Below are 17,781 nucleotides of genomic sequence, written 5' to 3'. Positions count from 1 at the left end.
CCCGCTAGTGCGCTTCTCAGCTCTGCGTTCGCAGCAGCGTACACCCACCAACTGCATTGCCACTTGTTGGGGTTTAACTTGCCATTACCGCATGTGCGCCAACATTTGTTCTACCCCCTTCCTTCCCTCTTTTCCGGTTCCTCTAATGACAGTGCTGCAGTAGCGCCACAGCGCTGGAGCTCAGTTGCATCGGTGAGTCCTTGACTCTGCCCACTTCTCGCTAGTGCCTTAAACAAACACCTTTGAACCGAGTGACGTGGGCAGTTGACGCTGATGATTCCCAATGGCGAAGCGAAGTGGAGTGGCACCCGTCCACAACATGCAGCGCCGTCTTATCAGGAGCTAATGGAGCGCATTCATTTCAATCGAAAGCTCGCACACCTCAGCTCATCGGCGCGGCGGCGCGTCGGCGCCCCGATACCATCGGATTCAGAGGTTCAAGCGGTCTACGCAGCACGCAAAGCAGCTACAGCTCACCAGCACGAAGAGATGTTGCAGGGAGACCGGAATCGCCGCAGGGTTGTGTCATTTCGGTACTACGATGCCTTGATGGCCGCCTCGACGGACAACTCCTTTCAGGAAGCGCAGCCACTGAGTGATGTGGGTGCTCGACGCACTGTTCTTAGGCCACTCAAGAAGCTAGTGGGGATCTTAGCTACGCGGCAGCGCTTTTCAAGTCTCCTGCGCTCTGCCAGCGAGGCGAGGGAGCCGCTAAACACCGATCAAGCTTTCCTAAAGGTTGCAGCGCAGTCTGTGCCTGCCTCTCCCTCCCCGTTACCCAACATAAGCACGCTGCTACGCGGAATTGCCCTGCCTGACGTGGCTGCGTTCCGGCAACTCGTCAGTGTTGCTCCCGCTGATTTACCCTACGGATTTGTCGAAGCGCCGAGATCCCGCCCATTGCACGAGCCGTTTGCCTTTCAGCTCTACCGCTTTACCTCAGTGCCGATGCCGGAGTTTGTATTGGATGTTGCAGCACAGTCAAGCAAGGAGGTTCGACGAGGTGATGGCGAGAGTCTGTTCGCCCAGCAAGGGGATTATGTCCCAACGATGATGACCGTTCAGCCGTCTTCGGGTGTGGCGAACGACTCACGCTACACGCCTTGTTACACGAGTGCGCGATCTGTGAAAGGAGCCACGCTGACACGGAGTCCTACGGACGCTGCTCCGACCACAGGCTAGAGAAGTCTGCACCATGGCAAAGGGGCACTCACGAGGTACTGCCGGTGCCCGATGTAGACTACACTTCTGTCCTCCCCCTCGACTGTTTTTCTTTTCTCTGCGCTTCTTTTTGTGTGTAGGTATGTGTGTGTACTTGTCGACACTGACGCCGCAGAAAAATCACCGCTATCCATGAGCGAGCTGTGTGGCCGATCACGCTCAGTCTGCGACAGACTTCCCATTTTGTTCTCACAGTGGCTTTTTTCCTATACATTGGTGCTCTATGTTGAGGCACAGGCGCTCCGACTGAGAGCCTTCACGTGGGTACTTCCCAGGCGCGCTGCCGGATGACGGTGACTCACCTGTGCCTTTAGCAAACGCATTTCATGTGCTTCCGTGGATGTATCTCATCATCTCTTTTACCCTATCGACACCCTCGCCTATCTATGCCGCTGTCCGACAGCGTTATCGATACTCACGTGCGTACACATGTATGCACAACTCAGTAGACACAGGGTTAACCACTTCACGTGGAGATGTCGCTTGATGTGTCCCTAGGGCCATGGAAGGCGGACAACTCTACCTCCCAATGCGAGTTGTGCGGGGTTTTCTTTAATTTCTTTCGCCGCCGCCATCATTGTCGTTGCTGCGGCGGCATTTTCTGCTCCTCTTGTACAAATCAAATGTGCTCCATCCCCACGTATCTGTCGCTGATTCCGCAGCGAGTGTGCCGTGGGTGCCACGTCATGCTTGCCACTCGTGAAGCAGGCCGCTGTCAGCAACATGATCGTGCACTGGTCCACCGACCGCGCAACAAACCAGATTTGGCGGTTGCTAAACAGGGTTCCCTCACTCTTACCGGGCGACATCTGAAGGACACGGATGGTGCCTCAGCAGAATGATTGCGTGACGACAAAGTCCTGCGGATCTCTCGATGCCGGTCGCGGTTCCTCTCTGACGGAAACAACAGCGATAGTCTCAGTGACCACGACAACGCTGAGGGCGAGGAAATCGAGGATACCGGCTCCGCGGCAGCGACTGAGGTTCTGTCGGCATCTAGTGAGCATCTTTTTCAACGACTCCCAATCGCATTAGTGCAGAGGGACGGCATTCTTCACGCCGCCGTGCTGCCGCTATGGAATGCGCTACTGCACTCGCTCTCTCATCGCCTATACGGTTAGCGTCCCGACTCTCTCCTAGGAAGAAGCGACGAGTGGCGGAGGAGCCCTGCTTGAGGAGTCGTGCTTTTTAATCGATCAATTGACTGCATAAAAATATTTTCGTCTTCCTCAAAGGGGAACTCCTCCATTTACTGCTCGTCGAGGCGGAGATGAGGCTCGTTGCGAGCAAGTGTGCTTTCTGGGCAGGCGACGAAGCACTTTTACAAGCGCTCTACTGACCATCCTTTTGTGGAAAAAAACGTCGAAGTGAAAGGTGACACTGCCTCCCGTGTCTTGTTGCTGCCATGGTGCTTCAGCGAGGAGCTCGGCATTGCTCGAAGCTAAGCGGATGAGTACAACCAAAATCGTTTAAGGAACGCACTTCGGCCGTTTTTTTCCCTTTCTCTCATCATCAGTCAAGTCCCTTACTACCGACCTACCAACAGGGGAAAAGCGAAGTCCCGTTGTACGTAAACCACAAAGCACGGCAACCAAAATTCAGCTTCCTCCCAGCCTGCTCCACTTCCCCCTTTACCTACTGCTTTTAGTTTCTTCATGTTGACTGATGTATTCTGTACACCAGTTGCACTCTTCTTGTGTTTCTTTGCGGCAGATGCCCCTCTAATTGTTGTCTCTCCTTCTTACTGTGTGTGTGTGCTTGACCTTCTGGGCTCTCTAGCTGCCATACGTGCGAGGTATTCGGTTCATTCTTGTTGGCTGCAGCTACCCGATTCACCTCTACATATTTTTTCCCTTTGCTGCTCTGCTTGTCTAAATGCCATCAATACCAGTACGGCCGAGCGCTACACAAGAGTGAGAGGATTACTCGGTACAATGTGATGGGCAGACTGCTGTGATCGGTGCATGCGTATGTGTATGAGGATGCCAGCACTCAACTGACTCGGATAGTTTAGAGAAGCACATGCCTTCGAAGCTGTGGGCTGTCACTGTCTCTTACTCTCGTTTGTGGCCTTTGAGTGTGGTGGTAGTGATAGGGGGAACGTAGGTGCGTGTGCCTGCGTTTGTGTAGTTCACGTTTCCTTTCTTCTTCTTGTCGTGATTCATCTCAAGCAGAAGAGCTGTCGAGTTAATGTTCTTTTCGGAGGTCTTTTGTTCGTGTCTGCTATTAAACCATCACGCACAATAAGATGCTGTGCGCCAGCGCTCTTGAAGTAGCGCCACGAGAAGCGCAATATCCGTATGGTTGATCTTCTTACTGAGGCACGCCTATTCCTACCTCTGCTTTCCTTTTTCTTGCGAGCACCCTCTTCTTCTCTAACGCTTCGTCTGCCTTCGCCACAGACCTACGGCGCATACTCCCGCCTCCCTTTCCCTCTCTCCGTTCTCTCCACTGTTCATCAACAAACTTGTTGGCCTGCTTCGCAGGTTCTCTTTGCTCTCATCTCATCTCCTTTTCTTTTGAATTAGCAGCGCATGTCTACGCATGTTCGTGCTGGTTCTCAAGTTTGTGTGCACCTCCTGCGATAGGGGGCCTTCGTCTGTTTCCTCTGATGACCTCTAACACACTCACACGCGATTGGTGCTCTGTGGCCCTTTCGCTGCTGTGCGCTCTTTTTTGGTGGGACGTCATTTTGTTTGTGGCGCGCTTCCTCGTCCCGCTGTCTCTTTCCTTCACCCCCCTCCCCCATTTCCGGCAGTACATCGCTTCCAGAGGTGCATTCGACTTTATGTTACCCATTTTCATTCCTACGGCCCATCACACTCCCGTTTCCCTCTGCGTTCTTTTTCCAGTGTTGTACGTGGCGTGTTTTACATTCTCTAGTTCGTACCGCGTCTAGTGTGTACGTTCTCTCAGTGTCCGCGCCGAGTTCTCTGAATATATTCTGTTATGGCTTTCAAGCTCTTCTCTCTTTTTCTCGGGCGTCGTGCGCCTGTGTCTGGCCTTTCCCTAGCTGGGAGACCCACCACTAGTCTGCGTGTATGCGTGTTAGTGAGAATACACCTGTATGGGCATATATGGTTGACTCTTCCTTAAGTTCGCTTTCCCATGAATGCTTCCAGTCCCTCTGGGCTTCTCCTGTGGAAGCAGAGGACTGCTCCTCGCACGGGAGCGTTTTCATGTGTCCTCTGCGACGGGCGTCTCTGCGTCTGTCACCGTGGCGGCAGGGACCGGATTACGTGAATATCGTGCTTGTCAGCTGTCCACCACGACCCGCATTGGTTGAAATGAGACTGGTGTCTCTACTGGTTTGTTTGCGCATTGTGTTGCTGCCGTTTCTCTTGTGTTGCTCTTACTCTCTGACACCCACCCTCTCCCTGTCTTCCTTACGCTTGCGCCATTTATGGCTTTGGGGTTTATCCGGTGGAGTGGCGGAGCCCTCCGTAGTTGTTCTGATAATGAACGTCTCGCAGTTTCTCAAGTCCTTTAAGAAAAACCTCGCGGCAAAGGCCAAGTGTGGTGCTTCCGAGCGGCAAGCCAACGAGCGCACGACTGCACATGGAGAAGAAGATGTGAGTGACGACTTTCACTCAGCCAGTGACGAGGCAGAGGAAGAGGCCGAGGATGAAGAGGTGATTCTCGGCGGCCGATCAGAGAAGCTCGCCAGCAAGCGGTACGCTACAAAGACGAGCTGCAGCAATCGAAACCGGGAATTTCCCTCCTTGAAGGTGGTTGAGACCAACAGTACCCGGGCTGTCGAGATGGGTCACTTTCAGCGGCAACGCGCCGTCATGGCGAGGCAGGTAAGAAGTACGCAAAAGCGGCCCCGCGCAGAAGTGGTGGCGGCTGTGCGGGCCGAGTTGTTGCGGCAACGCGAGCAGCTGCACGCTTCACATGTATCCGATTCAGCAAATGTGGTCGATGCGCCGGTGGAGAAGATGCAGACCACCATGATCGAGGTAGAAAACCTTCTCCAGGCAAGCGCGCCAACAGCTTCCACCTGTGCTTCAGTGCTGGACTTTTTGCCAGCAACGCCTCTACCTGCTGCTCATCAGACGACATCTACGACAGCATCAAGTGTCGTATCGACCGTAACTGCAACAAATGAACAACAGCAGCCACCAAACCCAGCCACAAGCCTGACAGCCGTCGCACCCCTGGAAAGCGGTGCATCAGTGGAGGGGTCTCCGCAGCTGCCCAAGAAGAGATCAAAGTTTGAGCTCGCAATGACACTCGCTCGCGATGATGCGACCACCTGAAAGGAGAATGAGAGGCGCAGAGGAAGAAGCGCTCGGGTTATCCAGGAAGGCGGAAGGGCTGTGGAAGAAAGGCAACGCTTCTCCTTTCCCACCGCTTACCCCCGGAAAGTGCGTTTACGCTGACAGCGTTGTGACGAGGTCTTCAGAGATACGTTGCCTCGATAAAGCGAAGAGAAATGCCGGAACGCAAACGTACAAGGAGAGCAGCAGACACTACCAGCTAACTGTCCTGTCTGAGGGCTTCTCATCGACTCCTTTATCCACTCCCTTTCTTAGTGTTGTGAGCACTGCGGTGAAGGCGCTCTGCATATCTTTTCGTGCCCACTCTCACTCTCACCCGCTTCCGTAGCAGTGGCGCGTACTGTGCGTCAAAACAGTACACCCAACGCGCCCTCCTGATCTCATTCTCGTTGTCTCCCTCAGCGCGTGTGCCAGAGCTCTCTCTCTCTCTCCTCATGCCTCCGCGATCTCAACAGTGGCACTGCTGGGCCCCTTCTTCTTCTACACTTCACCCCTTTTTGTTTTCCAGCACAGCACACCACCGGGGTGACATTGCAGTGCACCCTGCTGCTCAGGCGTGGCGATGCGGTGGTAGTTGTGCCGTATGCTGGAGCAGGGACACATTCGAAAAAGTGCCGTGAACTATTTCACAATCTGCTTCACGGTCTTCTCATTTCTTCATCTTTGTGCCTCGCTCTCTGTCCCTCTGTCTCGGAGAGCATGGAGAAGTACACACTGGGCCCTGTTATTGGGGAAGGCCAATTTGGCAGTGTGCGCATGGCCACGGTCAAAGCAACTGGGCAGACGGTTGCTGTGAAGCTGCTACACGTGCCCCGGCTTACGGAAGGGATTCCGCATCCGGTGGCGCGGGAGCTTCTCATTGCCTCTCGTCTTGACTCGCCGTTTCTCGTAAAGACAATCGAAATTACACCGTATGGGTCCCACATGGCTGTCGTCATGGAGCGCTGTGTGGAAGACTTGGCATGTGTTTTGCGCAAGTGCAGACCGACTCACCCGCTTCCGCTGCTGTTGACGCAGTCCTATCTGCGGATGCTTCTTACTGGGCTACACTCAATGCACGCTAGCGGTATTCTACACCGCGATGTAAAGCCCTCAAATTGCTTTGTCGCTGCGGACGGGTGCCTCAAGCTCGGCGACTTTGGTCTCAGTCGCCCACTAGGGTCGGACATGTCTCACGAGGTGGTCTCACGCTGGTACCGTGCACCAGAGCTGCTTTTTGGCCATCGACGTTACGGGTACGAGGTGGATGTGTGGGCGGCCGGGTGCGTCTTTGCCGAGCTCCTGCGGGGTCACGGACGCCCTCTCTTCACAGGTGATGGGGATATCAACCAAATTGCGAAGATCTTTGACGTATTCGGCACCCCCACAGGCGCAACGTGTAACTTCTACCGCCAGTTGCCGGACTGGGAGAAGGTGTATTTCGAAGAAAAGAAGGGAACTGGCCTGCCGGCGCTGCTGCCGTTTGTGCCCTCTGAAGCGCTTGACTTATTGTCAACAATGCTCGCCCTAGATCCGGCGTCTCGGTGCAGCGCGGCGGAGGCGCTCAACCACCCCTTCTTCGGTCTGTCAAACATCGCACTGCACGCCTGACATGTCGACAGAGTAGTCAGGGCACTGGGGTAAAGATGGCCGAAGTAAAGAGACCTCAAATCGCAACGAATTTAGCATCACAGAACGGAACGCGTACGCGCGTTTCACGTGTTACCGACGCCGTCTCTCCACTCTCACCCGTCGCTTACTCTCAGTGTTGTGGCTTGTGTCTGCCCTAAATGTGCGCCGGCATGTCGTCGAGGTGCTGCCTGTGCACAGGAACGGAATTGGCGAGTCTTACTTGTTGTGTTTAGCAGCACCACATGCAGCTCTGTGTGAAGTTTTCCTTTTTTTTTTTCTCGCGCTTACGCTCTCATCGTTGCATGGGCTCCGACACGCTACCACCTCTCACACACATTTCCTAGTTGTCTAGTATGTGATCCTGCGGCGCGTTCTTGTTCAGCACACCATTTTCTACGTTGCTCATCATTGTGATGCACTCCAGTAGACGCACATCATGCAGGCCGGGGGTTGTCGGGTCGCTGAAGGTCATGGCTTGCAGCTGCCCAACTTCCTGACAGGGGTGTCCCCTAGCAGGCGCCTAGACCACTCCCCGTTACCCGTGCGGCAAACCCCACCGCGACTGCTGCGAAGCAGAGCCTTGGGCGCGGACCTGTCGCGTCAAGACATGCGGTCTACCCGAGTCACTCCTGCGCTGATGGCAAAGCATGTTAACGAGGGCAGGACGGCGCGTTCCCTGAATGGCCAGGGTTGAGGTGCAGTGCCGTAGGGGTAGAGAAACGCCGGCTCTCTCTGCGTCGATGCCCTGATCTGCTTCCGGCTGAAGAAGGACGTTGAACAGAGGAAGACCACTTCACTTTGCCTCACTCTTACCATCTCCTCCCCTCTTTTTGCTCCGTTCTCTTCTGCTACACATCCCTCCTGTCCTTAGGCGCTATTGCCGCTGGCGACAGGCGCGCTGCTGACACACACACACACATACATTCACTAATAAGTCCCGCATCAGTGTTCACAGCGAACATCGGCAGGCGTTCTGTTCGTTTCTTTCGCTCCCGCTATCGTTTAGTTGTTTCACTTGGGGAGCATCGGGGGTCGCCCTTCTTACTTTCCTCGGCGATCGCTCTGATGCTTCGCCGTTTTCTCTGCTCGAACGGTGTGCTCACGCCGGTGGTCATGACACGCTGCACGTCTACGGATGCGTACTTGAATCGTCACATCGGCCCCACACGTAAGGAGGCGGCCGCAATGCTGAGGACTATAGCCAAGGAAAGTCTCACGGAGCTAATGACCACAATACTGCCGAGCGATATTCTTCGCCCGCCGCTGATGGAATTCAAGTCTTTGAGCGAGACGGAGATGCTGTCCTACCTGAAGAGTCTAGGTGCACAGAACAAAGTGCTGAAGAGCATGATTGGACAGGGGTACTATGAGTGCATCGTCCCAGCTGTGATTGTGCGCAACGTGCTGGAGAACCCTATGTGGTACACCCCGTATACCCCGTACCAGTCCGAAATCTCTCAGGGCCGTCTCGAGGCACTCCTCAACTTCCAGACAATGGTGACAGACCTGACAAAGATGGCCATCTCCAACGCGTCTCTGCTCGACCAGGCCACGGCTGCGGGGGAGTGCATGTACCTGGCTCTGAATTATCATCGCCAGAAGCGAAGGAAGTTTTTCGTGTCGCAAGACGTATTCTTATCATCGCTTGAGATGATCCGCACTCGCGCTCACCCCCTGGGCGTAGAGGTAGTCGTCGGCGATGTGCAGGTACTCAACCTGGCGGATGCCGAGTTGAGTGGTATTTTTGTTCAATCCCCGGACGCAAGGGGCGCGCTGCACGATTTTACCGCCGTCTTTGCGAGAGCCAAGGAGAACAATGTTCTCTGCTGCGCCAGCGTGGATGTAATGGCGAGCTGCCTGATCATGCCGGCCGGCGAGATGGGGGCGGACGTTGTTGTCGGCAGTGCACAGCGCTTTGGAACTCCGCTGGGCTACGGCGGCCCACACGCCGCTTTTATGGCCATTCGAGATGACCTCAAGCGTTTCTGCCCGGGTCACATAATGGGCATCAGCAAAGACAATGCTGGTGACCCGGCAATCCGCATGGCATTGCAGACGCGCGAGCAGCACATCAAGCGCGAGCGTGCTACCTCGAACATCTGTACGGCACAGGCGCTGCTCGCCAACGTGAATGCCTTCTACGCAATCTACCACGGCCCGGAAGGATTGAGGCAGCTGGCAAAAGAGATTCACCAAAAGACGAAGCTCTTTGCCGTCGGCATGGAGTCGCTCGGCTTTGCCCCGATGAACGACACCTACTTTGACACACTCACCTTCTCGATGGAGGGAAGCCACATGACGGCGGGTGACTATGTCCAGCGGTGTGCCGAGAAGGGGATCAACATTTTCGTGGAGCAGTCCGGGAAGTATGTGTCCATCTCCTTGGACGAAGCCACCACGGAGGACCATATTATTGCGCTGCTGCAGGCTGCGGGTATGTCCGCGCCAAACATGGAGGCGCTTCTGCGCGTTGCCGAAACGATCTCTGTGATCCCTGAATCACTTCAGCGCCGATCCAAGTTCATGCAAGGCGCTGTCTTCAACAGCTACAAGAGCGAGACGGAGCTCATGCGTTACATTCAGCACCTGCAGCGTAAAGACTACGGTCTGGCTCACGGAATGATCCCACTTGGGTCGTGCACCATGAAGCTGAACTCGGCGGCTGCGATGCAGGCGCTGAGCTGGCCAGAGTACAACGCGCTGCACCCCTACGCTCCAGAGTGCCAGGTACGCGGGTACCACGCACTGCTGATGGACCTGAAGCAGAGGCTGTGCGACATCACAGGCATGGAGGCCTGCTCACTTCAACCAAACAGCGGTGCCCAGGGCGAGTACGCCGGCCTGCGTATCATTCGCGCCTACCACGAGTCGCGAGGTGAGGGGCACCGCGATGTCTGTTTCATTCCTGTTAGTGCACACGGCACCAACCCGGCCTCGGCGGTGCTGGCAGGGCTGAAAGTTGTCACAGTGAAGTGCCTGGACGACGGCCGTGTGGATATCGTGGACTTGGAGGCCAAGTGTAAGAAGCACGCGAAGCGCCTTGCCTGTCTCATGATTACCTACCCCAGCACTTACGGTCTGTACGACAAGGATATTCGAAAGATCACGTTTATGGTGCACGAGCACGGTGGTCAGTGCTACATCGACGGTGCTAACCTCAACGCGCTAGTCGGCTACTCTGGGCCCGGCTTCATCGGCGGGGATGTATGCCACATTAACATGCACAAGACGTTCTCTATCCCGCACGGCGGTGGTGGTCCGGGCTTAGGGCCGATCACGGTACGGCAGCACCTCGCACCGTTCCTTCCGAATAGCACCTATGGCCCCTCTGTCGGCGGATCACGGCCGTTTGGGCAGGTGTCGCAGGCTTCTTACGGGTCAGCTTCCATTGCCACAATCTCGTACGCTTTCATTACGATGTTGGGGTCTCACGGCCTCAAGACCTGCACCGAGTACGCCGTGCTTAATGCCAACTACCTGAAGAAGCAACTGGAGAAGCACTACACCATCTGCTTCCTTGGACCCGAGGACTTCTGCGCCCACGAGTTCATTCTTGATCTTCGCCCGTTTAAGAAAAGCGCCCACATCGAAGCGGAGGATGTGGCGAAGCGACTTATGGACTACGGTTTCCATGCGCCAACGCTGGCGTTCCCCATTGCGGGAACGCTCATGATTGAGCCAACAGAGAGTGAGTCGAAGCAGGAGCTGGATCGCCTCGCTGACGCTCTCATCTCCATCCGCCATGAGATCGCCGCAGTGGAGTGTGGCGATCAGCCAATGGACAACAACATGCTAACAAATGCGCCGCACACGGCCAAGTGTGTGACGGCAGATGAGTGGAACCGCCCGTATTCGCGGCAGCTTGCTGCCTATCCCACCCGGCACCAGCACCGTGAGAAGTTCTGGCCAAGCGTTGGTCGCATCGACAATGCCTATGGAGATCTCAACCTGATGTGCTCATGCGTCCCGCTGGAGTTTTACAACTAGCGATACAGCTGCTCGCCTTCAGCGTTTTCAGAGCAACTGTGTACATCACCGGTACTCCATCCCATCCACGGGCTCATTACTCCTTCCTTTTTTTTTTTTACTGTTTGCTGTGAGGAGTGAGAGGACTCGGCATTGATATGTTTCCCTGTGTGTTGGTGTGAGGTTCTCCATGCGGAGGAGTTGCACTATATCTGTGACAGTGATGCATTCCTTATCTTCTATTGTCTTTCACCTTGATGGGCAGCTTGTTCTCTTAGTACTACTCATCACTGTATCGGTTTTTCTCTGTCGACTACACCCCAGCACCTCTGATTTCATAATCGTACGTACTTCCACTTCGCACTTTTTCGTTTATAATAGATCGGACTCGTGTTGCCCCTTTGCCCCCTGCTTCGTGCTACGTCAATGTGGCTGGATTTCTTTATCCCACCATCTAATTTGTCACTGTCCACACTTGGTTTCTCCACTCGCTGTGCGAGTGAGTGGATCTCTTCTACCCTTCTCTGCACGTGTGCGAGTATGAGTGTGATCGAAACGAACCCTGGCCGGAATGGGATAACACTTCAGTTGCCTAGCTCAGAGAGTCGATGTGCTCGTAGCTTTTTTTCTTGCACAATAACTGCTGTTAGCGCTGGTGTGCATGCCACCGTGCATGGAGTAGGGGACGTTCATGGTACTCGCTGCTCGCGTGCGTCTGGAAGAGGGGGGCATTTCTTTCGGAAGTACGTGAATGAACCAGTCTTCTAACAACAAGTGCACAGACCGCCAAATGCCGAAACTGCACCCACTGACCTCAACGCATCGATTGCGTCGTGGATAGAAAGGCTTCATCCCTCTTTCAAACACCTTTCCCCCGAGTACTCCTTCTCTTTTCGCTCTCCCTGTTGCACTGGTGGCACGCTGTCGGGCCGTAGGAATGACACTTTGTCGGCGATTTCTGTATCCTTTGTTTTTCTCGTTGTACCTTTTTGCTACCGCGCTTCCCCAATTTACATCTACTCTCCCATTGCTGCCTTCCCGCTGGATACACCGGATCACTCGCTGTGTGCTTCCTTTTTCCCCCGCCAGCGTATCTTCTGCTTTGTACCTCGACCAGCGCATCGCATCTTTTGATTCTTACGTGCGCTTGCGCCTCTCCTACGCTCCTCTTTTTTTCGCGCCCCGCCAGATCTCCGCTCGAGTCCCATGTTCCGTCGCTCCATAGCTTCTCTTGCCATGCCTGCGAATCTGGGGCGCCTTAACCACGTGGCCATCGCTGTTCCTCTGAGTCGAAGCATTGTAGAAGCTGGCGAGGTGTACAAGCGGCTCTTTAACGTAAAGGTCAGCGATCCGGTGAGACAGGAGGAGCATGGCGTTATTACAGTCTTTGTGGAGATGCCCAACTCAAAGATTGAACTGCTTCACCCTCTTGGTAACAACAGTCCGATTGCGGCTTTCTTGGAGCGCAACAAGGACGGAGGTTTGCATCACATCTGCCTCGAAGTAGCGGATATATCCGCTGCGATGTTGACCTGCAAGGAGGCGAACATTCGCTGCCTCGGCGCGAAGCCGAAGATCGGTGCGCACGGCAACCCTGTGATCTTTCTGCACCCAAAGGACTGTGGCGGAGTCCTCATAGAGCTCGAGGAGGTGAAGCCATAAGGCGTTTCCTCCCGAGTTTCGCGACGCGTGCTACAAAACATTTTTTTCTGCACTCTGAGTCGGTTTTCTTCTTTACTTTGTGATTGCCCCCTCCCCCCTCCCCTCCCCCTCCTCTTTCTCTGTGTGTGTGTGCGCCTCTGATGGTGCTCTTTTCATGGGAGAGAGCCCAAAGAAGAGCACGAGGAATCCCTCTTCCTCCTCCGCCCCCCCCCCCTTTCTATGACGTTTACAGAAACCAAAACGCGTTCTTTCTTCACTCTGTGCGTTGGCCCTTTGCCTTCCTTACTTTGGCTTCTGTTCTACACATCCTTCCCTCCGACGCCGCTTTCCTGAAGCTGCTGTGTTTCTCTTGCATTGTTTTCGTGACGGTTCTACCCCTTCCATGTAGCTTCACCGATGTGCTTGTTTTTCCTCATTCCATAAGCCACGCGAGGAGGTGTGACGGAGAACATCCCACTCAAATCACCACTCACCCCCTTGCCCTCTCCGGTTACTGCTCGCCCACGGATGACATGGGAATTAACAGCAGAACCCTTTTGTGTGTGCGATGCGGTGCTCTCTGTTGTCTACTTCTCTCTGCTTCTCTTGCTTGCTGAGTTTAAACGTGTCGGCAGCAGCAGATGGGCAACCAATCGCCCTCCCATATTGTCCAACCCCCCCTCTCTCTCTCTCTTTCTGCCGCGGACCCACCACTCTTGCGAGGGAGTGACGCGCTCGATGTGTTTCAAAAACGGTGAGGGGAACGTCTCCACCTTTAGTTCCGCCTCATTGTTTTATGCTGAACCGTTTCCATGTGGACAGACGGCGTGCAGCGACCCTTCCTACAGCCCTGCTACTCTCCTGCTCGCAACGCCGCTCTATGACGTCAGATGTGGTGATACTCCTGCCTTCGATTTTTTTTAGATCAACATCTTTCACTACGTCCCCTCCGGCTTTTTTGCGCTTCCCATGCGTACACCACTGGGCTGATTAGCACTTTGTTCGTGGACTCGTGCGCAGCTCTACTCCTTCTTTCCTTCCCAACGCCACGAAAAACACGTACTAGCCTTCATTCACACATCATTTTCCTTCACCAAGCCCGGCTTTTAGAAGCGAGCCATGTCAACTGTTGGCGACTTTAAGCGACGCACAGCCAAAAGCTCAACCACGCGGCGCGCATTAAAGCAATACGAGCCCAAAGTGATCGAGAACCCGAAGCGGGTGCTTTTCTTGAAGGGTGCATCCTTGACCGATGTAGTGTCGCATGCAATGGTGGACCTGATGGCCATCACGAAGCCGTACTGCAAGAAGTTAGCCAAGAAGAACGCCTTCTTTCCGTTTGAGGGGCGGCAGCACCTTGAGTTTCTCGGCTTCAAAAACGACTGCTCGCTGTTCTGCTTTGGTTCCAGCAACAAGAAGCGACCCAATAACATCACGATTGGGCGCCAGTTCAACTTTCACGTGCTTGACATGGTAGAGCTTGGCATTGTTGCGGCGGACCGGCTAGATATGTCGCAGACGGTAGGCATCGATGCTGGCTCTGCGGGTGGAAAGCCATTTTTCGTCTTTGAAGGCAGCGAATTCGCCTCTGATCCTGCATTCCTGCGACTGAAAAGTCTTCTGATAGACTACTTTCGTGGCGGCAACGAAATCGTGATTAACCTGGACGGCTGTGATCGCGTCCTCTTCTTTTCTCTGCGCTCGCAGAACGGCGAGGACGCGTGTGTGGCGCCGTCCACGGACTGCTACACAAACAAGCCTCCTAGTGAAAAGGGCAATGCGGTCCTCTGCATGCGCCATTACGCACTCAAGAAGCCATCGGCCACCGCAGGGGCCCCAAAGACCCTTAAAAATATTCAGCTCTTCGACGTCGGACCTAACTTCGATTTTGAGATCCGCCGCATCTCCTTTGCTACACCGCAGGAGTTCAAGGTTGCTTGCCGCATACCCCGGGAGACGCTCGCTACGCTGCGGTCGACCGCAGGCAACGTGCACGCGGACGGCCTCAATAACCTTCGAGGCCAGCTACACGTGGGCAAACAAGACATGCATGAGCTCAACCTCCGCCGCTTCAAGGCACACCGTCGAGGCATGGCCGCTGGTGTGGCTGAGAATGAAGAGGGCTCTACTGAAACAGCCAAACAACCCCGGCGCAGGGCTCGCGTCGAGGCAGAAGTAGGGGATCCTCGCCCGGAGACAGACATATAAGCTGGAGGTTTTTGGTGGGGTACACGCGTGTGTATGTGCTTGTCAGGAATGCTGTCGGCTCGTCTAACATGTAAGGCTCGTAATGTGTAATGCGCGGAACGCGCTCAGGAACGAATTTTCTTTTAAAATCTATTAAGTGAGTGGTGGCAGTCGCGCTGTTCTTTTACACTCTGCAGCCTCTGTAGGGCACCTGCTTCCCGATTCGCAGTGCCTTCTTTACAATATTACGCCCTTTTGGACTTCTGTAGCTGGCTGTGGCGCATGGTGTTCCCCCTTGGATACTCGACCTGCCTTTTCGACGAAAACTTTCCTTTTTTTCTTGTTCTGACGCCCCCTCACTGCCCCCCCTCCCCTCCCCTCCTCCCACACACAAAAACAAACACGCCCCAGTGCACATGCACAGCAGCACATTGCAGTAAGAATAGACATGCATCGTCCTGCACGGCTCATGTCTGCAGAGCTCGCGCACATTCTCAAAAAAAAGGAGGGCATTTTGTCCTTGGAAAAGTACCTCGATCGTAAAGTCGTGGTTTCCCAGAAAGGTCAGGAGGTGCACGGCGTACTAAAAGGCTTCGACAATAATGTGAACTTGGTACTTGCTGATGCAGAGTTGTGGCATGGCGACACACACATCCGCACGATTGGCGCCTGTGTCGTGCGCGGCGGCCCCGTAAGCATCATCCTCTCTGGGGACACGACTAGCATTGCAAACCCCTTTGCCTAGCAGGATTTTCTTTGTCGAACAGCCGTGAACGCTGGCTTTACACCCAACTCAGATGTCCCCTTTCTACATCCGGCACACGAGCCGTACGAGGTGTTCTTTGCAGCGGAGACGTCTCCTATGGTACAGCGGTCCTCGCCGCCGCGGCGAAGAGCTGAGGAGCTGTACCGTTTTGTGCTCCTGCCGGCCTCTGGCGTGCCGCACACCCCGCGTAAACAAGGAAAAAAAAAGAAAATGCGTACCGCAAAAAACCACCACAACATGAACAAGTATTAAAGAGAGTGACGTATCCTGTCCACGAGCTTCGCAAGCATAGTGACAACCCCTTCTTCCACGGGTCATTTTCACCTGCCTTCTGGGGCCAAGTGATGCGCAAATGTCGACGTCGCTGTCGGCATTGGCTGCAATTTCTTAAACGCACCGACAAGCGAAGTAAAAACGTTGCTGCGCTTCTGTAGCTAATGGGACGCCTCTGACTGACACTTCCACCTCATGACCGCGTGCCCGTGACACAACTGTAAGACCTTCTTCACTCCATGGCAGTCCCCCCGCTGCCTTGTACTTGATCCGTTCATTCTATTTCTCTTCCGTCACCTCCTGGCTTTTCTAGGCATGGTTGCTCGTAGGCACTACTACAGTCCCTTTTCTGTGTTACTTGAGAAGAGAGCGGGAGCAAGTGAGGCTGTTCCGAGAGTCCCCAGCGCAGAGCTCACGGCAGTGATTTGTTTCTTCTATTCTCGGTACGGCTACACAGATGAGTTTTCTGTCAACCTGTATATACCAGTCGCGCCCCAGAAACCCGCTCCCACAGAATCGGCATGGATCCACCAATTTTTATCTTCTGGGACCCCCTGCAGCCTCTCTTGTGCTCTACGACGGGTGTGTCGAGGATGCACGACTGAAGAACACACGAATGTTCCAGCTGTACCCGTTGCCAATGACTGAGATAGCGACACTCGACACTATAGTGTTTCAGCTCCTATCGAAGGACGTCCGGGAAGAATACTTAAAACCGGGTGTTCGGTGGAAGTCGCAGTTTGGCACACAGATCATTTACTTAGGCGTCCAGGGTGGGATTCCTCTTTCGGCGGAGAAGGACCTCACGTCTGCACCGCTCACTGAGACAGAGATGAGGAACGCCTTTGATGCACCGAGATGCTCCTCCTTCGTGTCTAGAATCTTCCCGGGCCTTCACACTATTCTGCAATTTCTCCATAGTAAAGTCAGTGTTGTGGAGGTAGACGTGCGGCACACGCTTCGCGTAACCTGTAAAAAGAAGTTTGGCGGCCCCGCCGTCTTCTACGAACGAAGTGCACCAACGCGCGACGCTGTCCTAAATGAGGAGGAGTTCTCGGCAAAGGGGTACTACGACGAGCAGCGAGTCACTACGGAGGTCTTTCTTCCTCCAGCGGATAAACGACCAAAGGCTGCCTACACGCTCTTTCGAATCCAAGCTGTCGATCCCACAAAAGCGTCGTGTGGGCCTCACAAAACTATTCAAGTGTGTCGCACTCACAAAGGCATTGAGGCGTCTATTGAGTATTATAAGGGGTCTGTGGACTACGTGCGAGTTGAGGAGCGTCACGTGCTAAAGCTCCTCAGCTGTGAGGCGGAGATCCACGTTGTTAAGGTGGAGGAATACGGTGCAAGGGTGCCAAAGAAGCCGAAGCCAGTGCGGGTGGAACTTCGAAACCCAGCGCTATCCGAAACTGCGTCCCCAAGGCAACACAAACTCGCATGGGCATCCTTTTTGGCCCTCTCAGTTCGACTCAACGAGTATCTGGAAATCTTTTCGATGACAATGTAGACGGCAGGTATGGCGGAGATCAGCACTAGGAGGCTGACCATCGGCGACAGTGCCACACGCAGGAAGTCCATCCAAAGTGCCGCTTACTGCTGTAGTACGACCTCCACCTTTTCGATGCAACGGGCCCGCGTAATTCCTCATTTGATAGACCCTGTCACCGTGGTAGCAGGATCTTGTACGCACTCTTGGTGGGGAGGTCAAGGGCCTGCATCCTTCCCTTGGGTTCCGGTTTGGGTTCTGAACGTCGGTGGACAGTTCCGAAATGGCAGTGTGGTGAGAAGACTTGCCGTCAGGCCTACTTGGGGGTACCAGTGCACGGCGAATGC

General features: G+C 54.5%; 8 protein-coding genes across 8 annotated transcripts, besides 1 other annotated feature; all 8 read left to right on the top strand.

Moving 5' to 3' along the window:
- Positions 1–273: 273 nt before the first annotated feature.
- LPMP_260080 (hypothetical protein) lies at positions 274–1,182 on the top strand (the record flags this gene model as incomplete). Its single annotated transcript, XM_010701528.1, has 1 exon — positions 274–1,182. One exon carries the CDS (start codon positions 274–276, stop codon positions 1,180–1,182), a length of 909 nt encoding a protein of 302 aa, XP_010699830.1.
- Positions 1,183–4,679: 3,497 nt separating this feature from the next.
- LPMP_260070 (hypothetical protein) lies at positions 4,680–5,480 on the top strand (the record flags this gene model as incomplete). Its single annotated transcript, XM_010701527.1, has 1 exon — positions 4,680–5,480. The coding sequence occupies one exon, from the start codon at positions 4,680–4,682 to the stop codon at positions 5,478–5,480; it is 801 nt and encodes a 266-aa protein (XP_010699829.1).
- Positions 5,481–6,200: 720 nt separating this feature from the next.
- Positions 6,201–7,091, top strand: LPMP_260060 (protein kinase, putative; the record flags this gene model as incomplete). The annotated part of the gene is made up of 1 exon (XM_010701526.1): positions 6,201–7,091. One exon carries the CDS (start codon positions 6,201–6,203, stop codon positions 7,089–7,091), a length of 891 nt encoding a protein of 296 aa, XP_010699828.1.
- Positions 7,092–7,567: 476 nt separating this feature from the next.
- Positions 7,568–7,779: a repeat region.
- A 398-nt stretch (positions 7,780–8,177) lies between these two features.
- On the top strand, positions 8,178–11,099 carry GCVP (glycine dehydrogenase/decarboxylase, putative; the record flags this gene model as incomplete). The annotated part of the gene is made up of 1 exon (XM_010701525.1): positions 8,178–11,099. One exon carries the CDS (start codon positions 8,178–8,180, stop codon positions 11,097–11,099), a length of 2,922 nt encoding a protein of 973 aa, XP_010699827.1.
- A 1,185-nt stretch (positions 11,100–12,284) lies between these two features.
- LPMP_260040 (methylmalonyl-coa epimerase-like protein) lies at positions 12,285–12,740 on the top strand (the record flags this gene model as incomplete). The annotated part of the gene is made up of 1 exon (XM_010701524.1): positions 12,285–12,740. The coding sequence occupies one exon, from the start codon at positions 12,285–12,287 to the stop codon at positions 12,738–12,740; it is 456 nt and encodes a 151-aa protein (XP_010699826.1).
- A 1,098-nt stretch (positions 12,741–13,838) lies between these two features.
- Positions 13,839–14,927, top strand: LPMP_260030 (brix domain containing-like protein; the record flags this gene model as incomplete). Its single annotated transcript, XM_010701523.1, has 1 exon — positions 13,839–14,927. The coding sequence occupies one exon, from the start codon at positions 13,839–13,841 to the stop codon at positions 14,925–14,927; it is 1,089 nt and encodes a 362-aa protein (XP_010699825.1).
- Positions 14,928–15,354: 427 nt separating this feature from the next.
- On the top strand, positions 15,355–15,651 carry LPMP_260020 (Lsm7p protein, putative; the record flags this gene model as incomplete). The annotated part of the gene is made up of 1 exon (XM_010701522.1): positions 15,355–15,651. One exon carries the CDS (start codon positions 15,355–15,357, stop codon positions 15,649–15,651), a length of 297 nt encoding a protein of 98 aa, XP_010699824.1.
- Positions 15,652–16,561: 910 nt separating this feature from the next.
- LPMP_260010 (hypothetical protein) lies at positions 16,562–17,455 on the top strand (the record flags this gene model as incomplete). Its single annotated transcript, XM_010701521.1, has 1 exon — positions 16,562–17,455. One exon carries the CDS (start codon positions 16,562–16,564, stop codon positions 17,453–17,455), a length of 894 nt encoding a protein of 297 aa, XP_010699823.1.
- Between the last annotated feature and the right edge of the window lie 326 nt (positions 17,456–17,781).

This window comes from Leishmania panamensis (genome assembly GCF_000755165.1).
Source record: "Leishmania panamensis strain MHOM/PA/94/PSC-1 chromosome 26 sequence".
NCBI classification, from domain to species: Eukaryota; Euglenozoa; class Kinetoplastea; order Trypanosomatida; family Trypanosomatidae; genus Leishmania; species Leishmania panamensis.
The sequence above is the reverse complement of the archived record's forward strand: the minus strand, read 5'-3'. Positions and strand labels throughout refer to the sequence as shown.